General features: G+C 34.5%; 1 protein-coding gene across 4 annotated transcripts in view; it reads left to right on the top strand.

The window, feature by feature from the left end:
• The window catches only part of PXDN (peroxidasin), an 82,491-nt gene extending 56,234 nt beyond the window's left edge, over positions 1-26,257 (top strand). For 2 of the 4 annotated variants that reach the window (XM_086875950.1, XM_086875951.1), the window contains 9 exons: positions 2,287-2,395; positions 2,858-3,015; positions 7,246-8,749; positions 9,600-9,734; positions 12,104-12,312; positions 18,637-18,757; positions 21,532-21,664; positions 22,560-22,673; positions 23,304-26,257. In XM_086875950.1, coding sequence (XP_086732076.1) covers positions 2,287-2,395; positions 2,858-3,015; positions 7,246-8,749; positions 9,600-9,734; positions 12,104-12,312; positions 18,637-18,757; positions 21,532-21,664; positions 22,560-22,673; positions 23,304-23,426 — 2,606 coding nt within the window. In that variant the 3' untranslated portion in view covers positions 23,427-26,257. Of the gene's footprint in view, positions 1-2,286; positions 2,396-2,857; positions 3,016-7,245; positions 8,750-9,599; positions 9,735-12,103; positions 12,313-12,656; positions 13,693-18,636; positions 18,758-21,531; positions 21,665-22,559; positions 22,674-23,303 lie in introns of those variants that run through there. The other 2 variants (XM_086875952.1, XM_086875953.1) reach the window with 1 other exon arrangement.
• Positions 26,258-26,758: the final 501 nt, after the last annotated feature.

A 26,758-nucleotide genomic window follows, 5' to 3' on the forward strand; every position in this document is an offset into this window, starting at 1 on the left:
ATTTCTTCTAAACTGTAGCATAAATGAACCTAAAATTAGTGATACTACACTTAATTTATCTGCATTCCATCTGAAACTGTAAATGAAATTTTTCCTTCAAACTAGTGGACTATGAGGTGCTGTTTTACTATGGCTGCTTTAAAAACTGCTGCTGTCAGAGGAACAAGGAGGACAAGTGGACAGATTTTAAGTATTGGTTATTTGTTGTGTAGATAGTATTTATAATGGCATAGCCAGAAATGCCTAAAAACTTGCATGTAATCATTTCTTTTAAACTTTTATGAGTGCTTCTAAATCAAAACACTTAAGATTGAGACCAAATAAAGGCAAGTGTATAGAAGCTAGGAACAGGTTTTGCTAGCTGTGTTGGATAATATTTTAAATATTAATTAATTTATATTAATATAAATTATATAAATTTTGTAATATATGTAATATATTATATCTATTTTACATTATGTATGTTTTTATAATATATATTATATATTAATATCTATAATATGTATTTTCTTTGGCCATTTTCTTCTGTACTTTTCTACTGTTTTGTGAAAGTCATTCCCCTTCCCTGCCCAAATTAAAAAAAAAGTATTGTAGGAGACTCTTACAAGGAGCTTTACTAACATTTGTCAGTTTGAAAAAAGAACTGCTAGCAATAAATAGTCTAAACAAAAATCAAGTACAGAATAGCTAACATCTGACCAAGGTTTATAATTCAGCCCATGTATACCATTAATCAGAAAGGTAACCCTGCAAGTAAACACCAAGTTTACATCTATTGTAGACAGCACTAAGGAAAGTAACCAGCCACTGGATTTATACAGACTGCAACTTTGCTCTATTCAGGTCATCCAAGGCACGCAAACACTGAAACAACTAATATTTAAAATTTAAACCAGTTGATGACATTTCTGCCTAAAATAAGTAGCTTATCTGATAGTGTTTCTATATGGTTACTATTGAAAATGAAGCTGTCAAGCAAGGTCAGCTGGTAATTAGGGCAGATCTGTGACTATTGCCCTGAGGCAGTGTGGAAAGGGTCAGCTGATTTTGGATGCTGGGAATATACTGCTAAAAGCCTGAGACTGGCCTCAGGGCACAGAAAGGGGCTTCATCTGCAGCTATAGGGTTCCAGGGACTGTTTTATTTGATGGTATAGAGGGTTAAGTTTGATTGAATGGGTCTAGACTATGAAACTCATGTAGACACAATTTAAGCTGACATTTAGGAAGGAATAATGAAAAGTTGCCAAGGGAAAAAAAACAAAGAAGCAATGAGGAACTGTAAACTGTAAACAACAGTTTCTATGTCAGATGATTTTGTACATCTGCTGATTTTATTCTAGTATATTTGCTTTGGACTTTTTCCCTACTTTACCCTTCTTCCTGTGTGACCTCTCCAATCTAAACATGCTCTGGAAATTGTTAGCTGTTGCCCCTGGATCTGGTAGTTCTTAGTTTAGTCTGAAAGGGAGGTTTAGTCCTACATCGTTTGTACAAACATCCAGCTGCAACTAAGCACTGCATAAAAAGGCATTATTGCGTTTCCAGTGTTGTGTGCGGTTGTCAAATAGCATTTAAGCATGTGAGTTTTAACCTAGTATTAAGAAGATAATTTTAAAGTAGGAAACAAAGCAGTGATCTAAATTAAAAAAAAATACATACTGCTCTTTAAAATTAATCTTTGTTGTTTATTATACTAAGAGTAGGAGAAGAGCAATGTTAATTTATGTGCATTCAGTTATGTAGATTATGCTCATTATGTACCATTTTCCGCACATTCCTGTAAGCTCTTTAAGTTCTTACATTGAATTCAATGCTAATTCAGAACTAGCTGAAATCAAAGGGGAAACCTGCATAGATTTCAGTGGTTATAGGTCAGGCTCTTGACACCAACACCTGAAATCTCATAATGCACCAGAAAAAAAACCTAAATAAGAATAATAATTCATTTTTTATTTGATCGTCTGCATTTGAAATTGTTGGTCTAATTAAAGGACAGCTAAACAGTGTATGCATTTATCTTAACTTTATCTTGGTTTTGAGTTATAAGCTAGATGATTTTGAAGCTTAGGTCTACTTCTCATTTAAATTAATTTGGTTCTACTTTAATATGCCGTGATAGAATTCCAAAATGGTTAAGACTTTCATATTTGGATGAACTAACATTTAAAGAACAAGGGTTTATTTTGTAGAACTGAAATGATGTCGTGTCTAGACTCTGTTTTATGGAAGTATCTTTTTGTGTGTGGCCATTTTTGCAATAATATGTGAATTCCTTTTTCTCTAGTTCCTAATGTCAGCCGAAATGGAGATCCTTTTGTACAAACGTCAATTGTGGAAGCAATTGCAACTGTTGACAGAGCAATAAATTCAACACGTACACATCTTTTCGACAGGTATTTCCTTTTTAAATTTTTATTTATTTATTTATTTATTTATTTGTATTGAGAAGTGAGAATTGATTTTGTATATACTAGAAATAATGGGAGATTTATTAAACAAAATACCATTTTATTACTTAAAAGACATTGCTAGTGTCTGGTTGGTTCTGAGAATACTAACAGTTTAACATGTAAGGATTCCAATTGTTTATACACTCCTGCTGAGATCTCTGTTCACTTCAGCAGTTCTTCTGCTGAGATAATCCGTATTAAAATGCTACTAAATTTTTAATTGCTACCAAATATTTAAAATATTATTATTTTATTGAATTTTTTTCTTCTTGGTTTGCTTCCATTTTGAGATGAATAACCAAGGTATGTACTAATCACATTGCTGAACATTTACATGATTTATTTAGTATTGTTGTTTTGTAACTCCTGTGTACACTTACTATTTTTTTCCAAATTACCTATCAGTCGTCCTCGTTCTCCAAATGATTTGCTAGCCTTATTTCGATACCCAAGGGACCCGTACACTGTTGAGCAAGCAAGAGCTGGGGAAATATTTGAAAGGACCTTACAGCTTATTCAAGATCATGTACAGGATGGTCTAATGGTTGACCTGAATGGAACAAGTCAGTATTCTTTCCTTATTTTTCTGTTTTGACATGTATTTGCCTTTTAAAGTCATTATACTTCAGGAGACATTAATTTTCTGAGGTTTGGTCCCAACTGCAGAGCCATTGCAATGAAATCAGTGAAGTATTTGACTTTGCAAAACTTTATTAAATTTCTTCCTTGGTTTGCACATTGTTCACTATATAACTCTGAGCTCTCCAGGTGGAGTTCCATGGAAAAAGTTCAGATTCTGATTCTTCTGCTGGTCAAACTTAATATATTGGAAGTACAAAATGTATCCTGTTTGTTAATTCTCTCTGTGTTAATTTATTAGGACTATTGTCTCATGTTAAAAATAAGCAGTGTTTTGTTCCTGTTTCTTTAAGAAAAAACATTTAATGTCAGCATGCCTTGGCAAGGAGAAAAGATAACATAACAAGAAGGATTTGTATACCTTACAAAGCAAGGTTTCTGCATGTACCACAATAGTATTCAAAGAATTATTTGCTACTTTATAAATGAGTGTCAAACTAAGCTAATTTCTTTGTTTAACACTGACCTGATATAATGAGAAATACATTTCTTGTTGATTTTTATAAGTAGCAAAAAAAAGTGTGAGGTTTAATTTCTGACTTTTAGATATTGTATTCCAGTCAAACTCATGAAGTCCAGCTGGAGTACATACAACTAATATGTGTAGATGTATATGTGGATAGGCTTGAAACATAGGATTGAAGCATTTGGAAATAATTATAGAGTTTTAGGATAGCTTTTGAGACTTGAGACACAGCCAAAAACTACACTGACAATCTAGAGGAAATACTTTTACTCATTATATTCTTTTTGATGTTTATAATTGAGTATTTATTGTAACTTTTGAAAACTTTAACACTGACCATGAACTAGCAAGTATTTACAAGACCAAAGACAGCAAGTTTTGTGGTGTACTGTTACATTTGCTAATGAAAGAAGCTTGCTACTCATTCTTAGAGCTGAGCAGATAATTTGTTATAAATTGTTTACCACAAAAACTTACTCAAAATTCATTGAAGGCTGATATTTTAGAAGAGCCACCCCATTTAGTTTGGTTCTCTGATTAGCTGCATATTCAAGAATTGAATATATATTCCATAAATATATAGTTCTATGAATATATAAAATTGATGTGTGAGAACTGATTGGCTAGGATTCATAATAGTTAAATACCTAAGGTTTACAAAAAACTGGCATTAGAGCCTATGGATACTAGTTAATAAACACAAAATCAGGCTACTTTCTGTGATACTGGAAATTCTGTTTGCAACCAGATCTTACTTTTCAGACCTACAGAATCCAAAGAAACCTGCCTTTGAGGGAAACTTGGATAGTAAAATAAATCTGTTTTCATTTAAATTGCCCAATACTCTGATTTTTAATAGTAATTTTTGTCCTTATTTGATTTTATTTCAAAATGCAGAGCCAAATGAAAGGTGTTATTTAGCACTTTTACATTGGGAACTGTTGAGAAATGTGACAGTTTCCCAGTCAGAGACTATTTTTTTGTTGCAAAACCTTTGAGTATCCCAAGGAAAGACTATGGAGCCAAATTCTCCTCCACAATGCCAGACTGTATAACAAGGGGAATGGCCATTAATGGAGGTTCAGATTAGATGTTAGGAAACAGTTTCTCTCCAGAAGACAGCAGCTGGAACAACTAATCCATAAAGGTGGAGGAGTCTCAGAATTGGCAGGTTTTCAAGACTGATAGACCAGACATTTAGCTATCTAGTGCTGGAAACAGCTCTGCTTCAAGCAGGAGCTTGGTCTGGATGAGAGGTTCCTTATAATCAATATTTCTGTGACTCTATGAAACACCTTCCTCTCTTTGAAAAAAAAAGGTAATATGTGAATTGAGCTAGCCAGCTTCTAAGCACTGGAAATGCCCAGCTCCCAGCCAGTTAGAGAGCAAAGGCAAAGTTAGTGCCTACAATGTGAGAGGTAATTAAGGATTAGCAACTGGCATCAGAAAGCCAAAACCCATCATGAGATATTACATCCCACTTGAACTTCTAAAGAGAGAACCTGAGCCTTTTATTCTAAATTAGTACTGAAGGTTATTCTGCCCAAAAGATTCACAGTAGAGTATTGCTCACAACTTGATTTCAGAAGTGGGATGACAATCGAGATAAGTTTTCTAGGTGTAGTTCTAGAATTAAGCTGCCCTGGTAGCCAGGATATTTTAATATGCTATCAATTATGTCCTCAAATTATGTATTTTGCTGCATTACCCAGTAGCACTTACAGGTTTTGTTCTGTGGTTTGTTTTTCTTTTCCCTAGTATGGAATATTCCATAAAATAATTTCTGTATGTCTACATGAGCATGTTAGCTTTGCCTAATGCAAGCACTAAATCTCTGAATATCTTTGCTTTGACTTGTAAACCATGTGGAGTACTCATAGCCTGAGGCTGAGAAAACAACTTCCCTGGCTGAGCACGGGTCCTGTCCCAGCTGAAAAACTGTGAGCAACCCAGTCCCTTTCAAGCCAAAGAAAAAGCTGGGCTTTAGGTAGTTTGTTTGCAATTGCCCTGCATTGTGGAAGTTGGCAGAGAGCCAGTTGTGCCTAGCACACGTTTATGTGTTGAATTTAGATGAAGACCATTGTCTTTGCAGGCACACTGGGGCTGAGCTCAGTGCTAAAAGTAATATTTCCCAACTGTGTGCAATTAACCGACGCTGACCTCTTGCAAAACTGCATTCAGTTCATATTTCTGAGTGTTTGCCATCATGCTGGGAGCCCCTCAAGCCTGTGGGAATACAGTACCACTCTACACTCTCTCACTTCCTTTTTTCCATTTGTCTTTGTACGGCTTGTTTGGTTTTTTCCTGACTGCAAGCTTTCCAGATCAAGATCCATGGTGGTGTATGATGGTTTCTAGTTAGCTAAATGTATGTCTATGCTGCCAAATACTCCACCTCCTGGACTTTTTCCTGGATCCTGGAACTTTGTTCATCCACACTCTATATCCATTAGTCACTCATGGTGTGCCAAAAGTCACTTACTGTCTTTTGGTGTGATTTGTGATACGGTCTTGAATAATGTGAATTCTTTTCAACTTAAATGAAGAATCAAGTCCAGGCCCACATTTGGTCCAGGAGTACAAAGTAAAGATTTTGTGAAGGAAACCTACTCCTGAATACAGTAGGCATGTACTTACTCAGCAGCAAAAATTTCACTTTACTGACAAATTTTTGTTGGTCTACAGAAGCTGATAATATAGATGTAGCCAGAATTTTTCTCCCTGAAATTAAATCCAAATGTTACTAAGTAAAACTCACTCTTACAATGATTGTTAATAGGCAGCAAAGACAAGGTACACGCTGACTCTTCTGCTATTTGCAGTAACCCAGCACTGTACAGGGAGGCCTTATGGTCTTCAGTCCTTCCATACGCCATCATACCATAACAGAGATCATGCAGCACATAACCTTAGTTTGAGGTTCTAAAAGCATAATTCTAATGAATTACAGTACATATTTTGTATATGAACTATACAAAACTCAGTATGAACTGAGAAAAAAATACTGGAAAATGATAAGTATGTTTTAGTCCCAGAGATGAATGATGTGGATTGCAGAGGAAATCTGTGCCAAATACTACACAAATACTACTTTTCTATAGAAACTTGTCCAGAGTAATGTGAATATGAGTTACTCCACAACATTTATCTTAGAGATCATTCTGCGTTTGGCTCTATTTCTGGTGGTTATTTTATTTTTTCATTGACTTTTTGTTCTTTAAATTTACAACTTCACTGTAATAAAGCAAAACAAAATAGTAATGTTCAGTGACTAAGCAAGAGTCAAAAGCTAAAGTCTTGAAGTCCATTTAGATGTTACTGATATTTTTAAAAATGCTTTTACTAACATGAAGAAAATGTTCTATTTGCTTCAATATGAGACTTTTATTTCTGACAATATCATTGCTTTCCCAAGTGACCAAATAAGTAATGAGCTCCTCTTGTGATCATTTTCTAAAAGTTGCACTTGAATTGGCATTTTAGAAAGTTTCCTCCTGACCTAGCGATGGTCAAGTTGTTCAAATGACCTAATGCTCAAATATACATATATGATTATTGCTGTCATAAGGATGTTTAATCTGGTGGGAAATGTAAAATAAAATAGCATTTCAAATACATTTGTGATCTGTGGGGGGACCATGAGTCTGTGAATTCTCTGATTGTTATCTTCCTCTGTTTTCTCTTTCAGGTTATCACTATAATGACCTTGTATCCCCACAGTACTTGAATCTGATAGCCAATCTCTCAGGCTGTACAGCCCATCGACGAGTGAACAACTGCTCAGATATGTGCTTCCACCAGAAGTACAGGACGCACGATGGAACGTGCAACAACCTCCAGCATCCCATGTGGGGCGCTTCTCTGACGGCTTTTGAACGTCTGTTAAAGTCAGTCTATGAAAATGGATTTAATTTGCCTCGGGGAATTGAACCCAGAAGACTCTCTAATGGCTACGCACTCCCAATGCCTCGCTTGGTTTCTACTACTCTGATCGGGACGGAAACCGTGACTCCTGACGACCAGTACACTCACATGCTCATGCAGTGGGGTCAGTTTCTTGACCATGACCTTGACCTCACCGTGGCTGCGCTAAGTGAGGCCAGGTTTTCAGATGGCCAGCATTGCAGTTCTGTTTGTACGAATGATCCTCCATGCTTTTCCATCATGATACCACCAAATGATCCCAGAGTTAGAAATGGTGCACGCTGCATGTTTTTCGTACGCTCCAGCCCAGTTTGTGGAAGCGGCATGACATCTCTCCTGATGAATTCTGTGTACCCACGAGAACAGATCAACCAGCTGACTTCATACATTGACGCGTCCAATGTGTATGGCAGCTCAGACCACGAAGCACTAGAAATCAGAGACTTGGCGAGTCAGAGGGGTCTTCTGAGGCAGGGCATTGTACAGAGATCTGGCAAGCCTCTTCTTCCATTTGCCACTGGCCCACCAACAGAATGTATGAGAGACGAAAATGAGAGCCCAATACCCTGCTTTTTAGCTGGTGATCAGCGCTCTAACGAACAGTTGGGTCTTACCAGCATCCACACGTTGTGGTTTAGAGAACACAACAGAATTGCCACAGAGCTACTGAAACTCAATCCACACTGGGACGGTGACACAATATATCATGAAACACGCAAAATTGTTGGTGCAGAAATGCAACACATAACATTTAGCCACTGGCTCCCTAAGATCTTTGGAGAGGTAGGCATGAAGATGCTTGGCGAATATAAGGGTTATGATCCCAGTGTTAATTCTGGCATAACTAATGAGTTTGCAACTGCCGCTTTTAGGTTTGGTCACACACTCATTAATCCTTTTCTGTATCGACTGGATGAAAACTTTGAACCTATTCCACAAGGTCATCTACCTCTTCATAAGGCATTCTTCTCTCCATTTCGGATTGTAAATGAAGGAGGCATTGATCCACTTCTAAGGGGATTTTTTGGTGTTGCTGGTAAGATGCGTGTCCCGTCACAATTACTCAATACAGAATTAACAGAAAGACTCTTCTCCATGGCACGTACTGTGGCTTTAGATCTGGCAGCTATGAATATTCAGAGAGGCAGAGATCATGGAATTCCTCCCTACCATGATTTTAGAGTTTACTGTAATCTTTCTTCAGCTCAGACTTTTGAAGATCTGAAAAATGAAATTAAGAATCCTGAAATCAGGGAGAAACTTAGCAGGTGAGCCTGAGGTGAAGAAAAAGTCAATTATACAAATGTGCATGCAAAAACCATAGCTAAATGTCTTCTCTAGAAAAAGATAACTTGGTAAGAAAGACTTAAAGGGCTATTTTGAGAAACTTCCATCAGTACCAGAAAATAGATCTTAACAACTTCCACATGCAGATAATTTCTCTATTTCTACATCTCCATGAACAGTAAGAATATATACAGTACATATACAGTAATATATACTGTATGTGATCATGAAATTATTAATTTGAAATGCCTAATTTTATAAGTGCTGTTAAATATGAGTGCTGTTCCAGTGTAAGGTCATATTAAATGCAAACTTCATGCAAGTATTTAGATGTTCAAGTCTATTAATTTGGTACAGTGAAACAAATGTCAATTTTGTCCACTGTAATGTCATGTGGACATCCTTCACTACCACTAATCAGTTCTTTAGAGATTTGGTGTTTGAAATTAAGTTTACATCTACCTGCCACCTGTAGTTTATCTGCTCACAATTAAAGACAGAGAATCAATCTCAGCTATAGTAATAGAAAAAGTGTTAACAGAGGTACAAGAAAGAGAATCTATAATAAAAGAAACAATTGTAAGAAATCAGAAGAAAGCTGCTAGGAGAAAAATATTGCAGGCTGGATATGCAGACCCACAGGGTGTATACAACCTGCATTGCAGGATTTCTTGCGTATACACCCGCAGCTTGTTCACAAAAGATATAGAGCTATCACTGCATTTTTTCCTGTGAGTTATTGGTATCTCTTGCTCTTAGTTTCACCATGTACTGATTATTTTGTAAGTATAAAAGATTTGTTATTCAGTATTTGTGTTTTTCAATTTATAGGTTATATGGCTCCCCACTGAACATAGACTTATTTCCTGCTCTAATGGTGGAAGACTTAGTTCCAGGGAGTCGTCTGGGGCCAACTTTGATGTGTCTGCTAAGCACACAGTTCAGGCGTATTCGGGATGGAGACAGGTACATTCAACTGAAACCAAAATCAATTTTAACTTAAGGATGCTTAATAATAGTTGCAATATCATGTTTCCAAAACAAACTCCATTTTAGGTTCATTTATGATTTTAAAGTATAACTGAAAAGATGAAGAACACATGTTTGAAAAAACGTTGTTAGAAGCCACGATTCTTCATTAATTCTTTAAATTTTGTGGTGAATGTCATACTGACCCCCAAAAACACAACAGACAACACATGCTGAGTTTCTTTTTGCCAGATATTCTAGTCACTTACCTTTTTGAAAAGTGCATGATGCTTCACTTATTGTTATTTAGTTATTTTATTGGCAAAGAAATTGTGTTTGTTACTTAAGCATAGGTTGGAAAGTATCACTCTATATATAACCCCTATGCTTGCTACAATGCAAGCAGTCTGTGCACCAAAAATGTGATAAAAGCAGACAAGTTAATCCAAAGACCACAATTTGATAATTGTTTTTAAATTACTTTAAATTGTTTTAAAATTATTTTAAATTAAATTATTTAAAGTAAAAATACTTTATATATGTGCACATTGTGAGCAATTTCTCATTTTCTGCTTTTAGAATACCTGAAAAAAGAGAACAGTCATTTCTCATGTCACAGCAGCCAGATCTCTTTTGCACACTTTCAGCACATTTGTTCAACATCTGAAAATCAATGTTTCCCTCATTTTAAAATAATTTGTGACCCTGAATCCTGTTGTTTTCATGATGTGAGAATACATAGACTTAGGCTGATTAATTCAATCCTAATGAAAGGAAAACAGAAGAAGAATTAGGAAATTAGATTTGATTCTCTTTATTTAATGTTATTTTCTTAAATTAAGTTATTAAATTGCTATTTAGGATATTATAAAGGCTTTTTTATTTCTGTAGTCACTAACCCAAACCTTTTTCTATGCTATTTTAAAAGAGCCCCCAGATTTTTTTACATAAAATGTTTAAAAATAAAGCTGTGAAGCATAGAACTCTCATGCCTGGAGGCAGAGAAGGTAAAAGGAGAATAAATAGATGGAGTATGAGCTCCAGGTTACTGGTGACAAGTACTTAGTTGTGTCAACACAGGATAGCTATGCTGCTTTTTGTTTATATCTGTTCCCTTTTTTTTAGCAAAAGCACCTTTTCCTGTTTTGTTTTGTTTTGTTTTCCGATACAACATATAGAAACTATAGGAAAACACTGAATATTTAGGAAATGGGATTCTACTGTCCAAGGAATACAAATATTTGGAAGCAACATGCCAGCAAATAGTAAAATATTATTAGACATAATGAAAGCAACTCTTACTTCTTTGAGAGGCCTTTTCAATGGGCAGAGGATCAAAGCTGGTAACACCATGCAAAGCAGATGTGTCTGCATGAAAAAGAAGTGATATTTGAAGGGAGCCTAACTTTATGTCAAGATGGAAATTTGAGAATCTGATCATAGTACTTGGAAATTCATGGGCCACTGTCCAATACTTTATGAAAATTATTCACTCAATAGGTAAAACAAAATTTCTTGACCGTTCTTCTAAGTTTACTACTTGTTTTCATTTTTATAAAGAGCCTCTTTTTTTGTTGGTTTTTTGGTTTTTTTTTTGGTTTTTTTTGGTTGCTTAAAATAGGTGGGGGGAAAATGTATCGACATTGATACAGCTTTGGGAGGCAGAAACACTGTCACAGTGAGCAGTTCCTATGTGTTAGAATGGTGTAAAATGTTTTCAAATTCTGGACAGCAACTTAAGAAATTTTCTTTCCCTTGTGAAGCTTGCCTTTTATAGTAATGCATTGTTTATATTTGCTATTGATAAAAGGCTTTTAGCCCTTTATGTATGAAAAATGAACTATTTAAAACCACAGTGTTTCCTTCTTGATTGTAATGAATTAACTGAGCATGTATGAGAAAGTCCCTGAATCAGTATAGTCATGAAAATAGTTTAACAGAAAAAAAATTTTTAGTAAATTTTAGTAAATGTTAAATCATTTCGCTTATCTTGATAGTAAACTAGATATAGATTAAACATTCTTCAAATCTCAGAAATTCCATCAAAATGTTTTCATGACCATAAGAAAGTTGCCTACAGAAGGAAATCATGGTCATTTAAGTTTTTTACTTAAAAGAACCCTTAACTTGGTAGTCTGGTGCCATTTTAGATATTCAGAGATACCCAAGACATAGAAATGAGACAAGAAGAGAAATCAAAGAATTTCTTGAAGATTTCATCCCTTTCAAAGTGTCAGCATGACACCAGCTAGTTGAACAGGATTTAAGAGATAATTCCTTTCATTCTGAACACAGCATTGAAATATCTTTGAAAAACTGCCTCTTGTTTTCTCACTAGCAGACTTGTCTTTTCTGTGAGATTACAGGTTATGGTATGAAAACCCGGGTGTGTTCACGCCTGCTCAGCTCACTCAGATCAAGCAGACATCTCTTGCCAGAGTTCTGTGTGACAATGGTGACAACATAACCAGGGTACAGCATGATGTCTTTAAGGTGGCTGAATTCCCACATGGATATAGTAGCTGTGAAGATATTCCTAAACTGGATCTCAGGATGTGGCAAGATTGCTGTGAAGGTCTGTATAGAGGTGCATTTGGGGGCAATGAGGTGTGTGCAGTTTGTTGAGTGCCTATTTTATTTAAAGAAGATATTTTTCTATTTTTTGGGTTTTGTTAAAGTATTACAAATTCTAATCTGAAGCATAGCACCTGTTAAATGGGTAATCATTCCATATTTAATATTAAATGAACACTGTATGAAAATAGCATATATTTAGCATTGCAAAGTGTAGATAATTGTTTATTTGTTTTCTTTTCTTTCACGAAAAAATATTTTTGTTCACTGCCATCTCCTTCAAAAGTTAGGAGCATGGGGTAATTTGTTTTTCCTGAAAAATAAGCTTTTTTTCTCCCAAAATAGGATTTATTTAGCTGCATGGAGCACAGGACACTGCTTGGTGGCCTGTATGTTGGCTTCTGTCTCACAGATTTTCTGCATGGCCTCTCTTCAGCCATCATCACATCAGAATTCACTGCAGCTGTAACACAGTTAGAATCCATTCCCAAGAGAATCTTCTGGATCATGCAGAATGATTTTCAGTAGCATCAACAACAAAATGCTTCAGAGGACAATGACCTCTCTTTCTTGAGATCTCCTTGACAATGTCGTTATCATTTTCTTTGGACAAAATTCAAATGACATGCCCAGGCTGTAAAAGTATATTCAGGAATTTTGGGAACTTTGCTCTTGAAATCTGACTTGAGAAATTGCTGTCAAACAAATTCCTAGTATGAAAAGCTTTGCTCTTATTTGAGAGGATAAGGGTAGTATTGGTTGATTTTATTAGAATCTTATAATTTCCCTGATACATTTAAATACTAATATCTTGTAGAATTGCTGATGAAAGGTATCCAGATCTGTGTTCTTCATCTTTTCTACCGCTGATTCTCTTGAGTTTACTACTGCTGAGTAGGCTATTCAATATTCTGTTGAAAGAAATGCATGAATAAAGAACTGGTGGATTTTATTTTTGAGAGAAGTCACAATCTTCCACTAATGTCTTGTCTATTTAACTCTTTTGGTAAGATACAGTTGTCCACAATGACAAAGTTCTTTTTTGATACAGCTCAGAATTTAAGGCAGAATGTAAAAGTTAAACTGATGGAGGGTATCTCTTCAGTCTGCTACAGATAGAGTAAATACTGAGGAAGGATTTATACTGGTGTCACTGTGTGATGAGAACAAATTCAGTTTCATTAACAATTAAAAAAGTAGATAAACATTTACTATTCAAAGCTACTGCATAACTTAGCTTTTAAACTGATTACTATATTGTCTCATCTAGTAAACAAGTCTTTAAAAAAATCACTCTCTAAGAAAATTCTTCCTTGGAAGACTGTTCAAAATGTCAATTATCAGTGTAAGACTAACAGAAATAAATACTTTAAATTTCCATGAGATCTTGTACAGTATTTCCTATATACAATATCTTTCAGGCCTTACTCTAATTTTTACAGATTTTTTTTTTTATTGGTAGGTTAGTTGGGTTTTTTTAAACAATATTTATCAGGTTTGCCATTCCCAAATTTACCATAATAGTTTCTAAAAAAGCTAGATGTGATTGATACATTGTAATTTTAATACAAAGTCTCCAGAATCTCTTCAAAAATTCCCTGACATATTCCAGAAACATTGAGAGAAAAATGAATTATCACTCTTTAAATGCTTTACCATAAATAAAGCACATTCTTCCAGTTCAGAATAAGTTCACTTTGCCATCGTTCATGAAGCTTGACAGACAGTTTTGCAAATACATTTTTTATATTGATTTGGAAAAATATTAAAGCTGTTCTGAGAAATTCTGTGTTGATTCTCTAAATGTTTTGCTATCACTGAGCCCTTTAGAACAGATGTTATCTTTGGAAAGTCTTTAGGGTATTCTTGTGTTCAACAACCCAGTTTGTATTTTCATTCAAGAAAGTTGCTACCAGAGAGTGCCCCTGGATGCAGTACAGTCAGACAACTGTCAAGCAAAAGAAAGGGTGAATAACTACTGTTTTGTAAAAAATTGCCTATTGTATTCCCTTTTCCTGAACTCCTGAAGCCTTGCAGGGGTTAATGCAGAGAAACTGAAGTGCACATGGCTTCAACTGCTTTCTTGCATGGATGAATGACTGTGATGTTTTCTGTGGGAGTCCAGTTTAAGCAACCACTCCTCTGAGGTGGGGCATACACTTAGGAACAGCACTTACTTTGAGTTGAATACATTAGGGGGTTTGTTTATTTGAATTTATTATTGTTAATTATTTAGAAGGAAAGAAAAGTTAAACCCTTGTTTAAAATGCTTCTAATGATTTAATAGTTAAAATTATCCTAAGTTTAAGTTTTGAGTACAGAATATTGCTCATTGCACTTTATGTATGTTTCATAAGTGACTCATGTGTCAGCTGTTTCATCTTGGTTAAAAACACATCTGGTTTTGTTGTCCTTCCTGTTTTGTTTTTAGTCAAAAGTCAAAATACTTTTCCATATGAAGAATAGAAAAAATTCTTAGTTACAAAAATCTGCCTTGTAGATTTCTTGAGTAAAGTTAGTATTTGCTTCTAACCAAGCAAAGCATTATTCCTGTCTATAATAAAAAAAGGTTACCTTTAGATTTCAGTTGGCACATCATACAAAAGGATTACTAGTTTATGATGACAAAAAGTTCTACTAAAGTACACAAGTTTTCTTCTGTTTTCCTTCACTTTCTACCTTTCTTTGTCTTGTCAGAGATGATGAGTAATTGCTGGGCTTGCTGCAGCTCTTTATTTCTGTAAACAGCACTTGAGCTTCAGTTTTTCCAAATGAGAAACCTTTGGTGCTTTATGTCAGGCTCTCTAGTACAAAAAGTGTATTTTGAGGTTTATTTTTTTAAGTAATCAGCATAAGCTTTCAGGATTATTCAGATGCGAGCCTTTAAAAGTTTCACATTTTTTTGTTTTCTTCTGTTTTGGAGGCTTTTTTGTAAGTTGAAATAAAGAATTTCTTTAACCTTTTGTTTTATGTCAAAACCCATGAGGTTTTCACATGGACCCAGGAGGACAATGGACAATGACCATGGAGGAAGTGATTCAGATAAGATGCAAGTTATCCTTATAAGTGTAAACTGAATTAGAAAGAGTTTTTAACTATTTCTCAGTTAGTAAACAGCATATCTCATCTGTCAGATATTGTTCTTTTTCTTTGTTTAATGTAGGAATACAGCCTTATACAAATTGTGATCGAGTGTTTAAATCCCACTGAAATTCATTAGAAGAGTTTAGACACATGCTTAATCTGAATGCTTTCACACATGGTTGTTAAGTAGATTAGACCTTTATTTATGAACTCCTGTATTTTAAGACCAGAGGAACAATTATGCTGTCTATTGCTTCTCTACTGACAACATTAATCTCTTTCTATGCACTTCTCATTACGTTCTTTAATCTTCAGTGAGAATACTAAACAGCACTGGGCTAAGCACTAAATTCTGTGGAATAGAGTGGAAATAACATTTTAAAATGTTATCAGAAATCTCTGGGTGAGACTGGAAGTTCTTTTTTGATAAAGAATATCATTCACCAAAAGCTCCTCAAAACACCAAAATGATGTGATTTATGCCTGGAAAGGTTTTGTCTTTACACAGAACTTGTGTGCTTGTTGAAATGAGATTTTCTAAAGATGTGGTCATGGGCTTCCATATACAAATGAAGATGCCCATTTCTTTATGGGAAGGATTGTTATACATTGGAACAGGCTGCCCAGGGAGTGATGGGGGCATCATCATCCCTGGAAATGTTCAAGAAATGACTGGATATGGCATTTAGTGCCATGGTCTAGTTGACAAGGTGATATTTGGTCAAAAGCTGGATCTGATGATATCAGGGGTCTTTTCCAATAGAAATGATTCTGTTACTCTGTGTGATTCTGTAAATGGATCACCTTGGCTCTTGCAGTGTAACAGTAGCTATCTTCTGGAAGAAAAAAAACTGTCCATAGAGAAGAGTTATTCTTAGGTTGCTTTTACACCTTCAGTTTTTCTGCAGAAAAATAATTGGAATGAGTACAGCTAATTTGGGGACATTTTAGTTAAGCTGAGGGGAAAAAAAGCAGAATTTCAGGCTTATTTTTCTTATTTACTGTGAAGGTATTCTTCATTAAAAATAAAAGTTTAAAAAGAAGAGAGAGAGAAGAAATTTCTTGATTTAGGCTTTCTGAAAGCTGAAGCATTTTCTTCTGCACCTCTCAGCAGTGACATTCCTCCCTGTTGTACCTGAAACAGAAACCAAGAACAAGAGCTCTTAATTTGGCAAGTTGACATTTTTGAATTTTAAAAAACACAGAAAGTCAGATCTGTGTACTTAAAGCTGTCACTGAACATATGGTTCTCATATTTACCAGTCTAAGGTGATAAAACCTTCCCAAGATTTCAGACCTTTGTTTCTAAGAAACAACGTAGGAATGAAAAAAAACAATGGGCCATTGTGTTATTGTGCAAAAGAAAAAAACCCCAGAAATTCTGTATTAGGTAAGATGACTATAGCAGTTACTAAACAAAGGAGGATAGCAGAAACCTTTCACATATCATTTCCTAGAGAAAGTAGAGATTTTGTGATACTCAGGAAAACTTTAAACAACACATTGCTTTAAGAAAAAAATTCCTCTGACCAAAATCAGTTCTTTCTTCAGGAGCCCTTCAGTATGATCCTTTTTCTCACCATACTAAATATAGAAGTGTCTAAGGGTGCTCAAAAATGCCTTCATGCTGAGCTTCTTACAGACACATCAGTCTGTTCCCATCTGAAGGAGTTTACTTTCTGAGTGGACAGCAAGGAGGTTTTGTGGGAACAGCAGAACACACATGAAGAATGAACAATATGTTTGCAGCAAATACCATGTAGTTCTTAGGTGGGTGCTGTTATTATAGGAGGAAAGGAATGCATTTATTAAAGAATGGGACAAACCACAAGGAAAGAACAAGGAAAGAGAATTGTAGGTAACTTGTGTTTAAGAATGATCTGTAGATATTGCTTTGATCTGAAAATATTTTTTTTTGGTCAGTCATCTTTTTCCTTTTTCTATTTCTTAAATGATAACAAGCCATTAGGATAAACTTAAGTTTTTCCTAACAGAGAAATTGTAATATTTTAATATAAGTAAAAGTTCAACACAATTAAAAGTAGTTCAAGATACCTAATTTTGTGTAATCAGAGCAACCATCCATTTGTTTCTCAAGTTGCTCATTTCAGCAGTGTTTATAGATTTGAAACTTTTGCAATAATTTGTGTTAATACTTCAGGTATTCAATCTAAATTCCAGAAAAATAGTTTATAAATGTTACTGAGTTTCTGATTTAATTTGTTTTGGTGCAAATTAAGAGAAACATTATGGAAAATGGCTCCATCCCATTTTCAGTTGCTTTCATGGCTCATTCTGCTAATACCAAACTTAGCTGAGAAATGTCTATGGCATCCTGTATTTAGCTTTCCCTTTGGTTTAGAGGACTCTGCTTCTAGCAGCTGATCATGTAGTTTGTTCTTGCTTCAGCTTGGCCCATTATAACTTTTAGATTTAAAGCTTCTGTGGACAGAAATGAGAAAACAGCTATTTTCTCATTGTCTCCTCTATCAAGTGCTGTTGCAGTTTTATTTTGCTTTCCTTTTATTTTTTAAATGGGACTCTTTCCAAATACTCATAGCATTTGGAAGGCTAAATAAAGTGAATTGGAAGAAAAGCATACTTCATCCTATTAAGATGCCCTTTAGGATCTTAGGAGAAGATTTCTGTCATAGGTAATTCTCAGGGTTGAGTTTTTTAGTCTGTGGTGGAAGGAGTTTTAGGGTCTGGTGATACATTCAGATTCCTCAGAATTGGAAATAATACTCATCAGCCTATGAAGCATGTCTGCAAATCTGGAATTTAGTTGAAAATTCTCTTTCAGATGGCAAAAATGTCAAATAATAATGGCTGGGATCAATGAGGAACCCACAGAGTAGCTTTTACTGTCATTGTTTTCTTCATATGTAGCTGCCCTGTTTGTCCAGAAAATAACTGAAAGCCAAGAGAGTGAAAATCTCAGAAGTGAAAAGAATAATTAAAGTAGCACTATATGGGTTTGTTAAAATTGTATTTATTCCTTTGTTTCACATTAAAAAGCTGGTCTGTGGGTAACCATATTCTCTGCATCTAAATAGCTTAAATGTTCTATCACTGAGATCTATTCATCTGCCATCAACCAGTTCCAGAGGGATCAGCCTGAATGTATGACTTGCCTTTCCCAATTAAGAAAACACAGCAAAACCATATTAATATTGCAACTGCTGAAATATGTTTTTAATATGAATGTATATTTTATGTGTAATTTCTTGTCTGTTTTCAGACTGTAGAACCAGAGGACAATTTAATGCATTTTCATATCACTTTCGGGGGAGACGTTCTCTTGACTACAGCTTTCAGGAGGACAAGCCCCTGAAGAAAATGAAAATGTCCAAATCAGTAAGGTGAGACTTTTTTAAGAATTATAAAAAACCCGTTTGTTTTAAAAAAAAGAATTAAACTGAATGATTTATTTGTGAGCACATGCCACTTTTTTCCATTGTCTGCTTTCTCAAGTTTATGATTGATGTATTTTATTCTGACACTTCTAGATATCTACTAACAATAAACCACTTTTCTTCAAGGTCAAATCTGTGTAGAACTCTTTGTGAGTAGTATAACTATAGTGCTTTTGTTCTTCCTGCAGTCTTCATGAAAAAAAATCACTAATGAAGTGGAATTTGGGGGTTTGAAATGCCACATTCCTACAGTGCCTGGAGTAGCTAAATTATCTAAATTATTCCATTTTGTGTTTGGAGCTTCTAGATTCTCCCGTAGAAATAGGAGGATACCAAGTGTTGATTTCAGGTGCATAAAAATTTGTGATAATGGTAAGGATTGCTTCTGGTACCAAAATACTTCAAGCAGGAATGGAGAACAACAGTGCTAATAATATTGTTTATAACTCCCTAATCCTCAGCATCTAGCAAGGAAGTAAATCACAGCTTCAGTCACAAATTATCCCTGCCCTTTCATGGGAATGAAAACTTAGGTATGAATTAGTGACACAAAACGAGTTCTGCTCATTTCTTGTGAAAATACTTCATGATGAACAAATTTGAGACTCTTGAATTACAGGTCTTTCTATTCAGCATGCATTTTTTTAACAAATAAAATTTTCTACTTGTGTGATGATGGTGATCAAGTAGAGTCTACCCACTCTGGCAAGGAAAGCATCTAGACAGATACACAATGTGGTAAATTAATTTCAGCTATTTCAACTACTCTGGAGGTCTTATAGTGCTTGTAGAAACATCATGATTATATTCCACTTATTTGAGAGGAATCTGTCCTGAAATAAAAGATGCTTTAGGTGTTTAGGATTTTAGACAAGAGAAGACAGCAACTATGTATAGGCTGTATATCTTATAGATAATATGAAAAGGTAGGTTTCTTTGAAGTAATCCTTGAAGAAGGATATTTTGTCCATCTTTACAAGTGAGCTGCTAGAAAAATTTAAAAAACAGCTATTCACTTTTTAAGGATGCTAGTCCCATAATTCTAAAATTATAAAAGGGTTTAAATTAAATAAAAATGAAAACAATAGAAAAATAAATACATCTAAGTACCAGCTTGTTTGACTGTTTCAGCCCAATTACTAAAGTACAAAATAGTAGATTTACAATACTTCATTTGTATCATAGAGCTAAAGCAACTTCAGTCATTGAACATTCCCATAAGTTCTCATGCTCAGTGTTCTATTTAAATTGCATTTGTGGTGAGAAGGGTTTTTTCCTCCTTTTTTTTTAGCTTCTCATTTTCAATAACTTGAACAGGTGGGGAAGATTAAATATTTTGTTATACAATAGCAGCTGGTTTACTTGAACTTTGGCATGTTATGATATTTAGAGATCTTCTCTAATTTAGATGAAAAACTATGGGAAACTAAGTAGCTTGAATGCCTGCCAGTAAGTGCTGTTTTAATTTATGCAGAAATATTACCCTGAGCCCTGATACATGAGAATTTCTTTGCCAGTTCATTCTTTGGGTATCCCTGAGCACTGGAGATGACATGTTAACAAAATAGCAATGCCTGTAATTATTAATGAATTCAAGAATCTTCAAAAAAGTAAATGGATTCAAGGATCTTAATGTAATAAGTGGCTTAAAAATTAGTGTTAGCCATGCTTTTGAATGCCTGTTTTTTCAAGTGGTATCAGATAAATAGATTGTTAGTTACAGACAGTTCTTTTTGTTACTCTTTCTCATAAACAGATTGAATTGATTAACACAATTTTGTGTTATATATCTGTTATGAGATATCTGCTGGAAAGTACTAGAGACAAAAGACTTTCGATTTTGTGTACTATAAGTAGTATTGAAGTCAAATGTTAATTAAATATATGTTCATATCTAGAAGTGCTTCTCATTTATTTATGAAACCTAACTTTCTGTTTTGCTACCAAGGCTGCAGAGGAAGAATCTATGGTTCAGAATGTGAAATGTGAATTTCATATTGGAGGGGGAACACTTTTAAGACTCTTTCACTTTAGTCTGCTTTCGTATTGGAGGCTTGCTGTAATTTCTAATGTCCACTGCCTCTCTGCCACTACTGTCTGCCCTGCAGCAGCCAGGGAGACAGGGGAGTTAGATTAGCTTGCCAAAGAAGATCGTAAAAACGAGGATCTTTCCCTTTACTGAGATGGCAGTTACAGGTTTATTTCTTGGGATCCTTTGGGGTGAGATGGCAGGAGGGAAAGAGGAAGAGGTATAGATAAGCACTCCTTTTTAAAGACGGGGGGGAAAGGGGTGGAGGGAATTTAAACAACCAATAAGGGGAACTGGGGAGAACAAGATAAGTGAAAGAAACTTACAAGTCTACATTTTCGGGGGTACATTTTTTGGGTCATACCATTTTTCCTAACTGCATTACAACAGAGGCTCAGTGGTGAATTCAAGATGATGCTCTATAGTGTCACTGGTGTACCCCTGCATGAAATACATCATTTTTCAAAGTATAAGAAATTCCCAGTTGCTGGTGATATTGACAGTAATCTAGAGCTCACCTGTGCTGAGTCTGTCTTCAGCACCAGCTGGTCTTGTGTGCTGCTGTTGTGGTTCATATTCCTGCATTTGTTGGTTGCTGTTCTTTTACATTTTTGTTATGTGTCCTAAAATATCGAGCCAAATAAAAATGAGTTAGATGAATATATCCTGACTTGGCATTCATTTGTTGCAGTTCTGTGAAACAGAGTAAATATTTCCGTAATACCACATCAGCATCTAATGAAAATAGAAATGTACCTGCAGTGAATGACTTCAAAGAATTTGTTTTGGAAATGCAAAAAACTATTTCAAGCCTCAGAAATCAGGTAAGATTCTATCATAAACTAATTGTAGTCTATCACGTCTAATTGTAAATTTAATTAATAATGCTTTCTTAACATCTGTGTTACATTTTTAATATTTAGACATCCTCTGCAGACAAAACCCACCACTTAGTATCTCAAACAAAAATCAACTCAGAAATTGGTGGGTTATTACTCTTTATTTCTGTGTTCTTTTGAAGTCATACTGAAATATTCTACAGCTGGACCCTCTTGAGTTTTGAACCTGAAACCTTGTGTAACCATTGTATGTTAAACACAAAATTAATCTCTCCCTTAAAATTTGAGTGTAGTGTTAATAAAATCTTTTTTGCTATTTGAAATGTGTAGAATCTGTGTAAAGCAATGATTAAAATGCAGCCTTCATAAGAAGTAATTTGCCAGACTACAACTGCAAACAGTTAAGATCTAGATAATTCAGAAAAGACTTTATAATGTTTGCAGGTAAACTCTATTCAGCTATAGTGGAATCCCATTTCTGAAGTATACACCATACAGAAGTTAGTAAAAAATTCAAGTAAACATTTTTAATTAAGGTGTTTAAAAAAAAATTAAAATTTACTTCCTCTCCAAAACATTTTTGACAGTTTATATTTGTATTTCTGTATATAAAACATGAAGTTTTTTCTTTGCATGCTCTAGCTGAATATTCCAATGGTAGGAAAGATATATTTTCTGGTAGCTTTCTTTTGAAAGACTATCTCTATATGTATTACCTGTTTGTAGTCTTTTAGGTTTATAAAAGCTAAGTAGTGAGAAGAAAAACCCAGATAAGTATAACAAGGATTATATAGTGACTATTATAAGAGAAAAGCCAGTATATTTTACACAAATAAAAACCTTTTTGGATTCAGTTACTAATTTTTTTTAATGTTTTCAGATAAAAAAACTTGAATCACGCCTCAGTAATTCTGATTGCACTGATGAAGAGGGTAAATCATATTCAAGCAATGAAACCTGGAAAAGGGACCCTTGTACTGTGTGTGAATGCAGAGTAAGTATGTGAAAATTAATTTTGAGATAGAAATGATAATTTTGCTTCTAAAACAGCAGCTCCAATTTTGTGCCTGCTAATTTCTGGGTAATACTTGCAAATTTTTTTATGGTTCTTCAGGTTTTTTTTCAGAAAATTATATTATCCCTGCCTTGGACATTGTTTTGCAATCCAGCTCTTATCTATTATACTTATATTTTCATTTATGTATGGGTAAGTTTAACTGCAAAGTGAGGCACTTCACTTTGAGCTTTCACTTCAATAAAAGCTCATTTGACTTAGTACCAGATCGTCATTTTCTTCCATCAGAGAGAAATTTTTAAAAAGGGTAGTTAAAAGATTAAGTTAGTGCTTGGTACCCCGGTGGCACCTCAGTGTTAGACAAAAGCATATGTGCTGCTTTATCAAAAGGTAAAAGTGGTAATACAGAGAGTGCCTTAACCTTCTTAAAGTAAGTTTATACTAAAACAAACTATGTGGAGTTGCCATATTAGTCAGGTTCTTACCTGACTAATAATAATTACCCTGACATTTAGAGAATGAATGAGAATATTTTCTGCAATAACATGAAAAATGTTTGGAACATGTAGCTAAGTATGTATTTGTTCTGTTATTTTTATCCTGGCACAGGCTGGTCAGATTACCTGTTTTGTAGAATCGTGCCCACCAGCTGACTGTGAAGCACCTGTGAAGGGTAAAGGAGATTGCTGTCCAGTCTGCTTACAACAAAACACTAATAAAAACAAGCCATAATTCTACTTTTTAAGAATTTAGGGTTCATACTCTTCAAATCAGATCAGTGCCTGCTGATGGTGAAAACAGGTAACTGCAGTCCTAAGAACAGCAAGAAGTCAAGATTTGAAATATTCTAATGGTGCTGTAACAGTATAACATAATGTATCATTTTATTTTCTGCCCATGAAGGTAAATCACAATGCAAAATTAACAAAAGGGAAAATAGCAAACAGGTCAAAGTAAATTGTGTTAACTTCTCAGGTTAGACAAACTCGAACTGGTGCTACTTTAGAAGAACACTGTCAGGTAGTTTTAGGTACCCAAAATGCCTGGGTTTAGGATTTAGTCTAAATTGAACACTCTGTTTCCTATCTTTACTTAGCAACATTAAAAGTTTACTGTCCCTTTCTAGTACCAGTCTGTCTTGATACTTAACTTTTTGCTGTTATTTAGTAAAATTCCAGGAAAAGGAAGACACGAGGTCACTGTGCCTGGAGCATAGCCATAGCCAGGCCAGTTTCTGCAAACATCAATGCATGGAAATTCTGTTAAATCACACTATCACTGCTGGGCCTGGACCAGGAAGGAAATAAAGAAAGCTACTTGACACCTTTCAACATACTTTCCTTAATTTAAGGAGCAAAATTAACCAAATTTTCAAAGCAATAAAAGCTAGATTTAGTAAGGAAATATAAATAACTATAATTGGAAGAAAGCAAAAGCAACTGAATGTGTATTATAGATACACATATAGATGTAATTGACAGCGTTCCTCATTCTAGGGAAACATGCATGACAGAGTAGCATTTGATCTTCAAAATTAGCCTAATCCTTTTTGTCAAAACATTTGTAATTGCTTGACAACATTTTTTTTTGTTTGTTTGTTTCATTTATTTTAAATCTTTGTAGCTTAACCATCCAGGTCAATTTGAAAGCATGCATCTCTTGATCTCTGATCAGCTCATGTAATTGTATGGCCCTGTTTTGAAAATGTGAAAAGATGTCACATGCCATTTTGTATACAAAGATTCCTACTGATTCATTGTGCATATTGCCAATAGTCATATGTTCCTGCCTATATTGTGGCACTGTTGAAAAAAAAAATCAAAATCAAGCAGCATGATTAATTGTGGATTGACTACTTTTTCTGACAAGGTATTTGATTTCTATTTTTTCTTTTCCAGTTTCATCTAATGAATATATATTTTTACCTCAATATTTTTATCATTTATGTTAAAAATGATCTGACAGTGAACTTTATCTCCCATTTAAATGTTTAACATTATAGAGTATATGTCTACACTAGCATTTCAAAGTTGTATACTTTTTTAGGATGCAAACTGCATATTTTTGACCAGGAATTATATTGAGTGAAGGACAACAATCATACCTCATTTTACAGCTTTTCTTTCTGTTTATCCAGAATTGATTCTTTCCCTGAATACTTCATTTGTTAGAGGTTGTTGCCCTGTCCTTTAGTCCTTAGAAGTCAGGACTCACTAGAACCTAGTGCTAGTTACATGGTTCACTGATTTCTGTGTTTAAAGCATTCAAATTCAAGGGCCAGTGATTGGGGTATCAAAGAATTCTGCACAAAATTAAACCTTCATATGTTAAGCATTTCAGAATATACAAACAGACTGAGTACTTAATTATCGCATGGTAGGACAAATGCCTGTCTATTAACTAACCTAGCACAGCAATATGAAATCCACTATCATATTTTGGCACATAATTTCTCTGATTACTAACATTAATAATTTCTAATTTGATAAAATAATTACCATGACACACATTCAAACTTTGGTGTAACTTTAAAGCTTACTACGGAAACTTTGTTTCATACTATGGTAGAAGCAATATGTACATGTGAGTGCTGTGTTAAAGGTGTGTGTGGTACACATGGAATTGCAATTTATATTTTTAAGAATATTTTAATTGATTTTATATACAATGTTTTGATTTATGTAATAGTCTTTGTTAATACTTCTAGAAATTGTGTGGCGAGCACATTTGAGTATCATATGGTTCCTAAAGATTGTCATTCCTGTGTTTCTTTGATACTCTGTGTTTTGTTGACTTTTCTTGAGAGTCCATACCACATGTCTCGCCCTGTAATTCCAACTCAGATGGAACTCCCCTTGACCTATAGCAGGAATTCCTCAAAGAGGAAGGGTTGCAGAGCTAAACCAAATATAATTTCACTGTCCAAACAGTTAAATAAGGCAGTAATGCATCCAGCTGGTTACTACTTGCATTCTTTCTTTTCAATTTTATATTAAATAAACTTTCTCAAGATTTCTGCTTATAGGAGAAGAGAGTTTCCATTTTATACATTATAAAATAGTACCTTATATCTGATTGTTCCTTTTCTCCAACCTCCAGAGTTGGAGGTTTTCTTCATTGTTCACTGTTTATTCATATGGTATATAAAATGGGCTTAGGTGTCTGGATATGCTTAAACAAGTGTAACATGTCTAATATTGAGTTATTTTCCACCATCCATCTGTTTATAAACCAGGAAAAACAGGTCTTTATCCACAATCTAAAACATAATCAGCCATGGATTTTTACTAGTTCAGTTTTAATGCAGTGTCTCTAGAATCAGCTTCGATTTTAACATTTCTGAGACAGTGGCCAATGCCTAGGTGACCATTTCCTCAGTAGCCACTGTGAGAATATTGCTGTAATATTATGCAAATTTTAGATATTTATTTTCTTTTTTTAATGTTACCTAAAACAAAGTCATCGTTGTTGTTATTTTAATCAGTAAATTTACCAAAGAACTGTTTGCACTGTAAAATGAATGCTTTTCAGTTAAAATAAAATGGGCCACATTTCCAAGTAAATTTCAAGATTTCTTCTTGTACATGTGTTCTTTAGATTATTTGCTGAAGTTTCAATGTGTAGGCATTGATAAGATCCATATTACTTACCTTAAGCAGGATTGTCATAATCAAGACTGTTTCTGAGAAGTAAGCAAAGGGCTAATGAGTCATGTAGATTCAGTAGTTTATGTAATATTACAACACATAGAATTAAAGTATCTGTTCACTGTTTTCTTCTAGATGATTGGAAAAGACACCATAAGTTTAGGAAGGATATTTTAAAATATATTTATTTCTTAGCAAATGCATTTTTTAGACCTTTGTGCTGAACTTTTTTTTTTTTTTAAATGGGAATGTCGTAACAGTTAACTACAAATGCATACAAATTTAAGCCTGTTCTTACAGTTCCTCACGTCTCCAAATATATCCAGTCATGATTTACCTTCCCAAGCACTTGATTCTACATTCATTCTTTTTTCGCATCATTTTACCAACAGATATTCAGGTTCATCTAATCTCAGC

The sequence above is a fragment of the Cyanistes caeruleus genome, chromosome 2 (assembly GCF_971803275.1).
Source record: "Cyanistes caeruleus chromosome 2, bCyaCae1.hap1.1, whole genome shotgun sequence".
Classification (NCBI taxonomy): Eukaryota; Metazoa; Chordata; class Aves; order Passeriformes; family Paridae; genus Cyanistes; species Cyanistes caeruleus.